Source organism: Acanthisitta chloris, unplaced genomic scaffold (assembly GCF_000695815.1).
Source record: "Acanthisitta chloris isolate BGI_N310 unplaced genomic scaffold, ASM69581v1 scaffold22005, whole genome shotgun sequence".
Lineage (NCBI taxonomy): Eukaryota > Metazoa > Chordata > Aves > Passeriformes > Acanthisittidae > Acanthisitta > Acanthisitta chloris.
The window spans coordinates 93,941-107,925 of NW_008672503.1; the positions used below are offsets into that span (position 1 = coordinate 93,941).

Sequence of the window (13,985 nt, forward strand, 5' to 3'; positions counted from 1 at the left end):
TAGTCAGAAGCAGGACCTCTAAATTACTATATTATGCTAACATCACAAGGCAGATGAAATTTCAACAAAGGTATTTTCACGTAAGAATGTCACTTCCACTTTGCTTATAAGAGAGTAATCTAAATGTTCTTTTTGTTCTTTGCAGTTTCTAACCTGATTCTGGCAGTCAATAATTACTTATTTTAAAGAAAGGACCTCAAAGCAGTTATGATTAGGAAAGTGCTCATACATCTGCCAGAGCACTAGCAGGCAGAGACAGCATTTCTGAAAATTTCTTGTAGAAATTGTTTGAGGGGTTGTTCAGACAAATACTATGAAACCTCCCATCACAAGCCTGACCTCTTAAATCTGTGGCAATGAACAGGACAGGGTACCATTACCTGTTATATGACTGACTCAACACTTCAGACAGAACCACACACAAACTCTTGAATGACTTTAGTACCAACTAAACCAGCAACAACTTGTTATCAGATCACCACTAATATACTTATTTAAACCAAAGAATAAATGAAAGTTGAGTTACTCCGCCGGAATCCCAGCACAGCACTTTGATTAGCATATGAAAGGTTGGACTCCTTTTCCAATTTTAAAGTTTTACTCAGATATTACATTGGTAATGCATCTCTCAAAACACTTTTGGTCATGAGCCACAGACACATCTGCTCCCCCTTTTAGGACAAAAAGAGAAAACACGATTATTTGCTGATCCTCTACAAGGACTTTCGAAATTAGATGTTCAAACCCTGTCTTCTCAGCTAGACATTCAGTAAGGCAATGGCATCACAAGAGTCAAAATGAAAGATGTATTTCAGAAAGGATGAGATTTTTCTTTAGTTCTTCAATTATTTTTTTGTTTCCCTAGCTGCTTTCTGATAGCAATTAGCTTTGAGCCTGTGTATTGAAATCATCCCAGAGTTCTTCAAACACTGAAAAACAATTTGCTCTTTAACAAGGTTCAAGAGCTCACAAAGACTGTTGATATCCACAGAAATACTCTAGCAAAACATGCAATGGTCAGAGTAGTTCTGTCTAGCCTAAGAGGGGATTTTTATTTTTCTTTAAGGAATACACAATCAGTTGACACTAGTTTGATGCCAAACAAATTTAAATGATGTAAAAAGTTTTATTGGGAAAAATACACTTTTTCAAGATAGCTTAAAATGACAAGAAACAAGTTTGCAATGGATTAACAAAATACAGTTTGAAAAGTCTTTCTTTTGCATGTAGGAAAGGCTTTCAGATTAAAAGAGGAAAAAATAGACAAGAAATTTCCCCTTCTATTTTCTTTCATAAATAAATAAATAAACAAACAGTGGGGGTGTTGGGGGGAAGGACACACACACTTCTTTCAGGCTTTGCTACAGGGAGGGTGGGAGACAGGGCAGGAGCAGGCTGCAGGACTCTTTTAAAGGGCATTATGTGCTGCTCCTGAACTAAATCTTTTATCAGCAATCACAATAGAAACCAAAACTACTTGCACTATTGAAACGGGCACATGAAGACTGCATTCCTCTATTCCTATCGTGTTTTATCAACTACACCAAAAATCAAAACATTCTTCACAACTTGGAACTAGAAATACTGGAATGGATCAAATAGAAAAATTAAGATGCTTTGTTACAGATATATACATTAATATTGAGAAACAGCACTCGTCCAACTCTCTTTAGAGCACTTTGAAGCCTTTCTGCTTTGCAACACCAAAAAAATCTATCTCATTAAAGAAAGAACAGCATGCATGAAGATGCCTAGAAAAAATATGTTTCTGGATTGGTTCTGAGCAACCTCTGACTTTTCCGGAGCCACTTAAGGAACTGAATCTGTGTCTGAAAAGTTATGGTTGGGTTTTTTTTAAAAAAAGGGTATTGGTATCAACCTGACAACTTATTCAACAAGTATTACTTTCTGGGCTTACCCTGAATATATGGGAAACTTGAAGCAAATCTGCAGTGTGACTGACTCACTACAAAGCTACTTATATGTCACTTTTATACAATATATGGAAAAAGATTTTAAGCATTGTCCCACACAACTTGTGCATCTCTTATACTTTTAAATCATCCTGGCTACAGTAACATTACCAAGTTACAAAGCTAGTGTTTTCACAGGACATGCAGAGGCATGCAATATTTGGAAGACCAGAAAATAGCCATCAAACTTTGTAATGTTTTCAACACTAAATTTCTAGGTGTCAGAATGCAAAACCTAGGAACAGAAGAGTTTGCTCCACGCTGCAGATACAGCCTCTGTTGTTCCCAGTCCATAACTGAGTTTATCTTGAAGCAAAGACAAATAGGTCCACCACCACATACACGTCAGCATAAAAGACAAAGATGGCTGGGCCATACTTTGGTGTGCTTTTTAGGGAAGAAGCAGAAGGGGCAACGGTATGCCATAAAGAGGATGATAATTAATGCCCTTGTTCGTGGTAGGACCTCGATTTATCTTCACTGTGGTAAGTACACCCTTTCAGCTAGTCCCATGTTAATTTTGGTCAGACAGAATCCAGTTGTCTCATGTCTGAAGTCAAGTTCCTTTCTTAAAAGCCATAATCAAAGTGTAGTACTAAACTACAAGTTTAAATGCTTTCAACCAATCAAGTGATTTCTAAGATGGAAATGTCATACTCTATAATCATCCTTACATGTTTAGGCTCCTGCAGCCCTCACCATGTCTGGTGACTCACAGTGGGTTTCCAACCACCCAAATTTACATCAGCTTTGCTTTCCTGTATCCCTGTGTTCCTTGTCAATCAATATACACAATGTTATGATCCTTAAATTGTCCTTTTTTCTTCTCAAGGTCAGTTGTAGAATTGATTGCAAAATGAGTTGTTTGTAAACACACAGGCTACACTACAAATACACGAATTAGCATCCATAGGAGAAGACCTGTAGGAGGGAACTAGAACATGACAGAGAATGTCACTAAGAAGATCAAGTGCCAGCAGGCAGCTACCTACAGCGAAGACCCACCTACTACATGCTCTCCTTGTCATTGCTTTTGAGAAGTGTCTTCTCAGGCACATTAACACTGCTCAGCTGCATTTTCCCATGTGCTTCAGTCCATGCTGGAAGCTGCAGCAGACCAACCACCTCCCTGCTGGCCTTCTCCCTTCCTGTCCTGAGGACAGATCAAATTCAAGGCATAACAGGTTTTCCAAGCCAGGCTTTATGTTTGTTTCCACTGGCACAGTTCACAAAAAAGATTTTGGAGTAATTTTGGATTATTTTAAAATATGTGATTTCAGATTATCAGAGGCAATTGTTAGGCAATAGGACACTCCATTACATGCAGCCTTGTCTGTTATGTTGACCCTTTGGCCCAGCTAACGCAACCGTAAGCTTCGCTTGGTACAAGAGTATTAAGCAACATTGTCCTGTTCCCAAGACCCTCCAAGGGCAAAGGCTATGCTGTATCTTTGTGAAAAAGTTGCACTTTGTAACCCAGCTACCTTAACTTCTAAATCAAGAGCATCCTTCCACTCCCCACAGTTCAACCTTGCACATTCACAGAGTCCTTGTCCTAGGAGGCTAAATATCTACACCTGTCTATTTCTTAAGGGTTAAAAAAAAGAGTTTTGGGTCACCCTGGCTGCCAATGTAAATTGGAACAGAAGGCTCAGAAATGGTGAAGAACTCTCCACTGGTTAAGAGATACACTCATAGCTTAATCTCATCTTATTTTCCTATTCATTTTCTCCAACTGGACAGACTGTTCCATGTGGATGGGTTTTACTCAAGGAAACCCTACAACTGTTATCCTGAAGCCACACACAAAAAAAATCCAGTTGGAAAATATGAAACCAATATAAAGAGAAGCTGATAAAAGAGAGCTGTTACAACCAAAGGTGACAACCAAAAGAGCAGACAATATCACATCAGATAGACAACTTTTCTTCCTTAAGAACTTGACAGGTTTCTGGCTGGTTTTCTCCTGCATAAAAAGGACTGAGTCTCCTTGTTTTTATTGCACTTTTTCGCTGGCTAATACAATGCAATCTCTACCATGTAGCAGTCATACCTACTGGATGTCAGAATAATGATCTTTTGTGCATAGACTCTTTATATAAACAATTACAGAAGAGAATCTTCCTTTACCATTGCCAAATGGATAGAGGCAGTGACCTCCTGAACAAAAACACAATCGATCAGAACAAGACATTGATTTCTGTTATTTTCATGGGCTGCAATACAACATGTGAATGTAAGTTTGCACATCAGACTGTAGCAATCTGTGCGCACAAGTGCACAGCTTAATTTTAACCAGGCAAGCTCCAGCTCAAATCAGAAAAGGCCCCACAAAAAGCAGAGACCCCATAGCTCGTCACTTCATTTCAAATGGCCTGTGGCCACACGCTAGTTCTTCCTCCTGCTTTGTTATTGCACAATGCTCAAATGAGTCTTTCAAAGCTGTCTGAAGGTCTTATTCACCCTCCAGCTAGGAAAAGAAAAAAAAAAGGTCTTCCTTCCTACAGATTCATCTTGGGAAGATGAAGGGGCTTTTCCATGAAAATACACACAAATGAAAACAAAAATGCTGGTAAATGGTGTACCAAAGAGCAGTGTCTCTAGAACATTGGAGAAATATTTTAACCTAGAGTTTTGCATATCTGTTTCTTTCTGCCTGAGAGTATTTTACATACTGATATCCAGATTTCCATAACTTCCATGGTTCTTTAATGTTTGAAGACCTCTTCTATAGAAAGGGCTTTTTTAGGAGGAGAGCAGAAGTGCAGGAATTACACTTTAACAGGGAATGAAAAGAAAAATCAAAAGCCAGGATAACTGAACTCTAAGTCTATGCCAGGTAGTTAGCTGGATGGCACTGAACTGCTGCCAAATAGCTGTCAGTCTAGAAATCAGGACTGAGATGGCAAACCATATTAACAGTCAAAAATCTGCTAAATGGAACTTTTGGATTGCATTTGCTTTTAAAAGGAAAGACTGACAGACATCAAAATAAAAAAGCTGAAACTGCTTATGACAAATGGATCACATCTTTTCAAACAGAAATAACAGCCTGGCTATGAATCAATAGTCCATTTATGCAGGTAAACAATAGCTATAAAAGAAAGTTAATTCATTCTCAGCTTTAATGGGTTGTTTGTGGCCTTTCTAGTATTAAATTGCTGGAATATTTGAATAAGACAGTTGGACAGTGCAGCACAAGTAGTAAATTTTGCGCAGCTCACTTTACAGTCAAAGCCTAACTCATGTAAAGAAAACATGCTAGTGACAGGCAAACAGCTCAAGTTTTGGAGTCCAAATTCCCACCCTCCTTTCAATGACTCTGCTAGACTGAGAGCAACAGACTTTAGAGAAAGGAGCCAAAGCTTACCTCCACATGAGGCAACACTGCATACAGAAGCATGCAGCACCATTTGCAAAAGCTCTGACTGAACTGCACCAAGCTGCTGTTGGCACTTACAAAAATGACTGATAATTTTCCTTTCGAATCTGTGTGTTGGTCTACTTTCTGTTCTCAGCTCATAGAGTTAGCAGCTGACATTCAGTAAAGATGTGGAAAAAACAACATGAAAACAAGCCTTCAAATCTGGGAAGACATTTGTAATAGATACCATCCCCAATGACAAAACCTGCGCAACATAATAGATTTCTACTTAGCAGTTTTCGATATGAAGTTATCATTAAGTAGGGTTAGGTATAATACAAAACTCATGGAAGTCAACAGGAATTGACCCTGTTGACCCTGCATCTATTATTTACTCTCCAACCAAACAAACAAAGGAGAAAAAAACACTGGTACAAAGCAGATAGAAGGAGCAAATGTCTATGTTTTAATAAACCTTTGAACTCTTTCCACCCTCTCCATCTGTCCCACTAAAGCATCCCACTGATGATAGAAGGTAAGATCCTTACTGCAGTGTGTATGCCTAGCAGGTTACCAACAACTACATAACGTGCTGCAAATCATAATATAAATTTATGCATTTGTGTAGGTGTTGCATGCATGTAGACACTGCACACATTGCAAAGTGTTTGTGTATCTGTGGCATATGTGATAGTGTACTCAATGACACAGACCTTTTGAGCAGCTCCCTTTTTAATGATATCATGTTGATCACAACATCTCAGGCTGAAATACTTGCGAGATCTGAAAATAGGCACCTTTCAAATCCCCAGTATTTTCAGTTGTGAGGACAGAGTTCAGACAAACACACTTTATTGTTGCTATTATTTTCATTATTAGCAGTCCCACAAGTTATGGAGTATAAAGGAATTCAGAAGCAAGGCTGGTTAACCAACAGATGGCATTTGTTTACTTCTCATATATTTATGTCTACATTTTTCCTCTAACAAGTATTTAAAAAAAACCAACAAAAAATAATAGTAATTTGCTTGGGGTAGACAATTCTTGATCTATATAACTGACCATCCTTTAGAAATAACGATCATCAGAAATAAATTCCACTAGATTTCCAATTAAAAGCCTGCTGTGTTTTTATAGATCTTTGTCTGCTGCTCTCTAGTAACAGATGTGAAATGGAAGCTGTAATTAATGCTTGGAGACAGGAACTCACTTTGAACTACATTTTGAAAACATTATCTGATGTGTGCAAGCATAACATTCTAATTACTGAGGTAAGGAGCTATGTATAGACATTTGTCACGCATTCTTAGCAATAGGGTTCTCTGCTCTCCACACCTCCATGGAAGGAACTGGTGGACAGAATTTTCCCCATCCCCCAGCAAGAAAAATACTGTGGTTCATCAGCACACTTTTAAATTTCTTCACTGTAAAAGCAGAGCAATTAAATAAACAGCAGTTTCCTCAGTGACCACAGAGATGATCCTGCAAACCAGTTACCTGGGACTGCTCTATAGCACTGGATGTCTCTGGAGACGAACCGTGCAACCACAGCTGGTTTGCTGGCAAGACCAGGATAAATGTAGTTCTAGGGCCTAGTGTAGTAACTAAGGGCTTGGTTTAAAATGAACAGGTACTATATTCACATATATATATGTTTTATGGTACTAATTAATGACAAATTTTGTGTGCAACATCGTTTGAGTGTTTTTAAGTCAATGGCCCACACTTATTTATAACACAGAGCATGACAGGACAAAGACCAAGGCTGTCGAGCTGTCCAGGATGTTGCAGGGGTCCTTCACACACATTCTTTTATGGTTCAGTTTCTGCAGGGAATACATCCAAGTTTTTCCATTTAAGAAACGAGTCATGAGGTTTTTGTCTTTATAAGCAAACACTTTTGGGCTATGGTTTAATGGACATGGCAGTATTTGGTTGAAGGTTGGTCTCAATGACCTTGGAGGTCTTTTCCAGTCTCAATGATGCTATAATTCTATTAGCTTCTACTGATCTTCCTTTGTTTCTCTGCCTTCACCTACAATTTGTGCCCATGTTAGAGGATATCTGAACAGTTGTGCTATCAAAGTGCATGAACTATGTCTGTCTGCATTTAATTAACCGTGACTTTAGTGTGCCCTGCTATTTTCTCACTGTAACATGCAGCAACATCCACTCCCTGCTGACCACCATAACATGGCACAGAGCAACTGCACTGGATCTGAACGGAGTTTTACTGTATTCAGTAAAAACCAAATATGCAAAAACCTAGACAAACAAGTCACAGAAAGCAACTGACCTAGATACTAAAGTGTCTGTGTCTGCAAACAGAATTTGAAAAACCCCTATGGTGATAATATTGATTAATACTGCACAAACATCAACTAGTTGCCTCCAGGCCCTTATGACTTCGAGGGAGATAAATTATCTAATTACTGCAAGCTGAACAAACTACAACTGAACATGCTGCTTAAGTAAATAAACACTAATAGATTTAAAAATCAATGCATATATAACTGAACACACCTTTTAAGAACAGATAGAACTGAGCATTCAGTGTAATGAAGTGGCTAGGAGCTCTGCAAGCAACCTTGTTAGGGAAGACACAATTTTTCCAGTTTAACACCTTTTTTTAGAAGTCATATAAATGCTGCTTGTTCATCAAAGTTATTCTATGTTTGTTGCTTCAGCTGAAGAGAGAAAGGAAGCCAGCCATGAAAACTGAGCTCTTAATTGCCATCATCCTCTCCCTGATGTGGATGTGGCTGGTAAAGCACTACATGTCGACGTGGCAGATACAGAACTTTTCATACATACACACACAAACATAACAGATGGTTTTAATTATTGGTGGGCAAGCTGCAGTCCTAATTTGAAAGTGAGCAAAAATAGGTTATGTTGTCCCTCACTCTTCCTGGCCACCACACCCAACTGTTGGACAACCTGGAGGCCACTCAGAGAAGGGCAGCTGAGGGACCACCACACCTCAGGCCATGCAACATGCCTCCCTGGGCACGGGTGCACATCCTCCACCTATAAACAGATGAGCACGTGTCAAATCATCATCACTTCAAAGGGGAACGTGCCTACCTGGCACTTCAGAGTGCAATTCAGAAGGGAAAAACTAATCAGAAGTGCCTTGAAACTTCTTTTATTGCTCAAACTCATGCGGGTGGATCTGATGCTGAAAACCTCTGCACTGACCTGCACAATAGATACTGCAGTTATTTCCAACCTGCCTCTCACCTCAGCAAAAGCTGCTCTCTCATCCTCTCCTCTGCTCTCCTGAAATTTGCTCATCTGCATCAGTAACTAACCACTGGCCACAGGCAAGACAACCTCAGCTCATCCCAGAGCCAGCCCAAACACTGTAATTTGTGCATCTTGCAGCACAATCCACACCATGTGGTTTATGGTGTCCTCTCCAAGGCTAAGTCAGTCTCCTCCACAGTGTGTACTTAACTAAAAGTAAACCAGGATCAAGAGCTTTGGGAACAATTAATCTTTGAACGTCGACAAGAACAGCTGCAGCAGCACTTGCCCTAGCCACACCATGTGCCCTGTGATGGCCTTGCTTCAGAGGTAATCAGATCCCCCAAATGTGCCTTCACAAAAGGCTCTGTTTTCAAATGTGGGCACCTTCAATTTTTAGCGCTAGTGTTTATCTTTCCATATTTCGCTACATACCAGCCTAGCGTGCAAGCTAATCTGAGCATTCAAAGCCCAGCATTAAACTGCTTATGTCCTCCCAATGTGGTTCCTGATGGGAGTAAAATGGGAGAGGAAGTAGCAATGAAAGCCCCTGGACCATATATATGATCACTGCCATCCTAAGTCTTGTCCTTTCTTGGACAACAAACACAGTGATAGCCCAGAAGCAAGTTTTTATAGATAAAAGCAGTATTAATTGCAAAGCCTGAAAAACTACCACACAGGAGTCTGCTTTAAGGAATCAAAAGAGGACTTGTACATCCTGTGCTTCTCACAGGCCAAAAGGGGAAAGTACACACTCTTTTACAGACATTCAGGCAAAAAGTATCACAAGCAGATGTCAACAGACTTGACATCAATGCAAAAAGACGGTTGCACATAGACAAGAAAACTTTTGTTGTTCACCTTCTTGCTAACAGCACAGATTCAGCTAAGAGGCTCAACTCATTATGTTCAGAGCCAGGCATCATTCAGACTGTGAACACTGTCTGTATGCTAAATCAATATTCTTTCCTCCCCAAGAAATATCAAGAAGTATAGAAAATCCTCTGCTGACCCTTTATAGCTCCAGTTCTTGGCAACAGCAAAGAAAGTCACTGACATGTTTCACAAAACTTGGCATCCATAACAAATAACTTTATAGCATTAATTAGGAAGTAATGAAGAGTTTAGGAACACAGGTATGCTTATGCGAGACAAAAAGTAACAGAAGATTAAACTGAGTTCAAATATCTGAAGATATTTAAAAGCTCGTTGCAGGAGAAACAGCTCTTCAAATACAGAAAAACACACAAGTTAACAGTGGAAGATCTGCATAAATAATTGTCTTCCCAAGAAAGTAACTGTTTAATTTTCCTTTTAATTGTTTCCTCTGCATTTTACAAATTACATATACAATACAATACAGTTCAGTATACTGCACTTCATATAATTTTCATGTGTGTGTGAAGAAGCAAATCCCAAAACTTAAGTCTCAATTAAGCGGATTCCTTATTAAGATTACAAGTTGCTTCCTGGTCTCAATGCTACTGAGAAAACTAACAAAAAGCTGCCAGGCTAGAGAACTACACTAATACTGCAACCATATAACTCAAAAAAATATCACCGTACACCTTTGCATAGCCCCCCACTCAGGATGTGGATAAGGAGGTGCACAGAACTGAAGTAGAAAGGGACCTGTAAGCTAAAAGCCAGGACACAGCAACTATGTGGTGGTTTGTATTCGGGGCTGGCAAGAAGTCCTTCAATTGGCTGATCAGCCCTAAGCCTGCAGAGGAGAGTGGCACAGGCCTTCCCAATTTATCCCTAACATACAAGGGACAGATACAGCCAAGGTGCTGAGGCGGATATAAGAGACAATATGTGCCCTACACTCACTGATGAAGCAATTCCTGGCCAAGGGAGAAGGCAAACATACAATCTGGAAAGTTTTGACTGCTCCTGGCATGAGCTACAATGGCTTGTACTGTCCTGTACTAGAACTAGTTTGATCCCAAAGCAGAGTGATCAAGCAAGTATGAATGATCAGCTGCAAGTATGCCTTCAACAAAGGTAAACTTTACGAACCTTTCAGTCTTTTTAACATTAAACATTAAAATATCATTGAACTGTTCAATACAGTTAAGAGATTTTGGCTTGAAAAGACATAGTTCATTTTGCAATGACAGCACTCCCACCTACAATGCATGCTCCTATATTTCATAATATTTCATGATATCATCATAATATCATATTTCATAAAATTATGTAAGCCATTTAATCAGCTTTTATTGGGGTTTTTGTTCCTGAAGCCCTTTCCTGCTAAAACACTACTATTGCCATGGCATGGCAAGAGTGGGGTACCAATGAGGATGCAGAAAAGAAGATGCTTCTTAAATCAGGTCCTGGTTACATATAAAGAACAACAGAGAAGCTTTCGCATGCATTTCAGAACACAATTTTTGTTTCCAACCATCTTTTCAATCATTTTTCAGGTGAGGTGGATTCAAAAGACTAAGCAGTTAGATTACTAAAACTGAAGGGACAATGTGTATTCAGTAGCAACTGAAGATCTGTCATTAACAGCACAGAAACCTGTTTGTCTAGAAACGTACACCACACTAAGCACCAAGGATCAGAACACCCTGAACTTGCCTTGACAAGCTAGGAAATAAGCTAGAACATGTCTCTTCAGAACACGGCTATTCCCTGCCTCTTCAAAAAAATCACCCTCACGCACACATGCTTTTGAAAAAGGGGATGTGTCCTCCATCTGAGAGCACATAATAACTCAGAAAACAATTTGGTTTTATTTTGACTCACACTGAGTACCATATTCTAATGTAACAACACTAATGGAAAACTAAACTCTTATCAAGTAGCTGTTTTTCCTGCACATGCAGACTGTTCATATATGCTATTCATTTCTTGTTTGCTGATTTTTCTGAAAGGCAAAATGGTTCACTGGTTTTGAGAAAAAAAATCATCTACATATGGACTTGGATAAAGAGAACTATCTCAACATTTAGGATTCCCCATGCTAGCCACTTTAATGGTATTGTGCACAAGAACATCATTTCACTACCCTTTTTTTCTTTTTAGCATAAAGAAATTTATAAATACAGGGAAAGTTTATTTTTACATTAAGACATATTTACATTTAAAAATAAGGAAGACAAACTCAATAGACAAAGCTTGGAATAAAGCATGTATATGGCCAAACCAAGGACCTAGATGTGTGATGCAAATAAAAAATTACTTGTGTTCTGCAACTATTAATTTTAAAAAAAAATCACTGAAAAGCGCAATTTCGCAATCTGTAAGAGTTGCCAATATTCCTGGTATCTTTCTCACATTTAGTGTAGTTCTGGATTCAGGAAAGATTTGTATCTAGTTAGTTCAAGATTAACAAAAATATTTAGAAAGAAGGTAAATTTAATCATAAAACCCTTCATTACACAGTTGAGAAAAATAACTCTGTGGGGACTAATTCCTAGTGTTTGAAACTGATAAACAGCTGCCTGTTCTCACAGCCCCAAAATTCCAACTATCTGTGTTTAATGACACAGGTCCTCAGCTTGACAATCATCATGCTTCTTTCGTGATACCCTTTATATTACAATAAAAGAGGGGAAGCTGATCAGAATTGGTTCTTGGCCTGACAGGATCTCAAACAGCAGTGACAGAATAAATCCCACCATATCCTTGCTGGTGATGTACACACTACCTGTTGTTGGGGCAGAAATTCTAAAAGAGAAGAGAAAAACGAGAGCCCTTTACACAACTCTGTCACTGTGCATGTAGCACGCCAATTTTTTCTGGTTTCCAAAGGACTGCCTGGTCAGCCTGGAACTACTTCTCCTTCTCATTGCTGGTGAGAAATCACTGGATGAGGCAAGCTTCAGCTCCATGTGGATACACAAAGAAACGAAGAACATTACGAGGGGAATACCACAGAACAGCAAAACACACACAGCACTTATGCATTCAGAAACATTCCCTCTGGATATTTTTCTGAATTTTAGAAAAAAACTTACATAGATTTTATCTTGCTGATATCGCTGGAATAGGTTGTGCATAATGGAGCCTTCATGGAGATCTACAAGTGCTGCCATGTCTTCCACGCCCTCTGTGCTTGTTTGATGCATAGGTGTTACTTTTTGGTGTGTGATAGTGCTCTGTTTATAAGTGAATACCTGAAAGAGGGGAAAAAAAAGACAATGTAATAATCAGAGCATGCATTCAAAAACTCCTGTCTGAGAATTAGCTTTCATACCCAAGCATATTCCCTATCCAATTTATCAGTGTGCAGGCTTGTAAAATCTAATAGCCTGTCAGCTGCTCTGACAATAACTGAAGCCCCAAATACCTACCTAGGTCTTATGAAACTGGCACATACTGACAATGCACTGATGACTGTAAGGTCTTTTCCTGTTTAAGGGCAAATGCAATCTTGTTTCACACTGGACTACTGTCAGACTTTGTCAGGAGAAAAATAAAAAAAGCAATAATCAGTCCCAAAAAGCCCAAACCAGCCAAACAAAAAACCACTCCTTACAGTAAACCCCACTTATACTCTAATTACTCTGGGAGGAAATGTTCTGAAGTGCAAAACAGCAAATGAAAATTATTGCTCTAACAGGCTGCAACCATTCATATGTTTGATCTGAAATCCACTTAAATGTTCCCATTCAACTCTCCAGTCAGGAAGCAGTCATTACTCCTACTCCAAGTAGCATGCTAAGTGCAGTATGCAGCAGATATTTGCAAATTAATAAGCCAACAGATTTCCAATTAATTGACTTTTGAGACCCATTTCCAAAGCCAGCTCCAAACAAGCAGAAAAAGTCCTAAAAAAACCCACAAATACTTAGTCAGAAAACACTTCTAAGTATATTCTGTAAAGCCACCACAAAAGTACTAAAATGATGTACATATCCTTGATCTAGTTAAACTCTAATAAATACTAATAACATCACTAAAGACTATAAAACAATAGATTTGGAATTCAGCATCCCATTTCCTTTTAATTTACATCTTGGCACCTCACCCTTATAGCCATATGCCTGCATCTCATAGCCAACGCTACTCAAGCAACACTAGTCCCTGCTAATGGCACCATTTCAGTGTAGGAAAGTCAAAGCATGGAATTAATTCAAACACTTTGATGATGTGGAACATTAAATAAAACCCTCAAACCCTTCCAAAAATAATTTAAAGTAATATTTATGAAGCAGATGGAAGCAAAGCCGTAACAGTCAACCCAAGCACCAGTAAGCACCATGGGATGGCTGATGTGGGCTGGGGGTCACACCATGCAGCACTACCCAAGGGGCCACCTCTGTGCAGAAGGAGGAAACCCCCCAGAGGTTTTTCAGCATAAAACCTTACATATACTCCTGGTAATGAAAGACTGAAAAAGTGTCATCATAGGATGATATACAGGAAAACAGTGATGTTGT

The 13,985-nt window shown here is 39.0% G+C and overlaps 1 protein-coding gene across 1 annotated transcript in view; it reads right to left on the reverse strand.

Annotated features, from left to right (window-relative positions):
• The window catches only part of LOC103802104 (unconventional myosin-X-like), a 126,392-nt gene that overhangs the window by 79,006 nt on the left and 33,401 nt on the right, over positions 1-13,985 (reverse strand). Inside the window, 1 exon segment of the mRNA XM_009074557.1 lies at positions 12,561-12,719. Coding sequence (XP_009072805.1) covers positions 12,561-12,671 — 111 coding nt within the window. The 5' untranslated portion in view covers positions 12,672-12,719.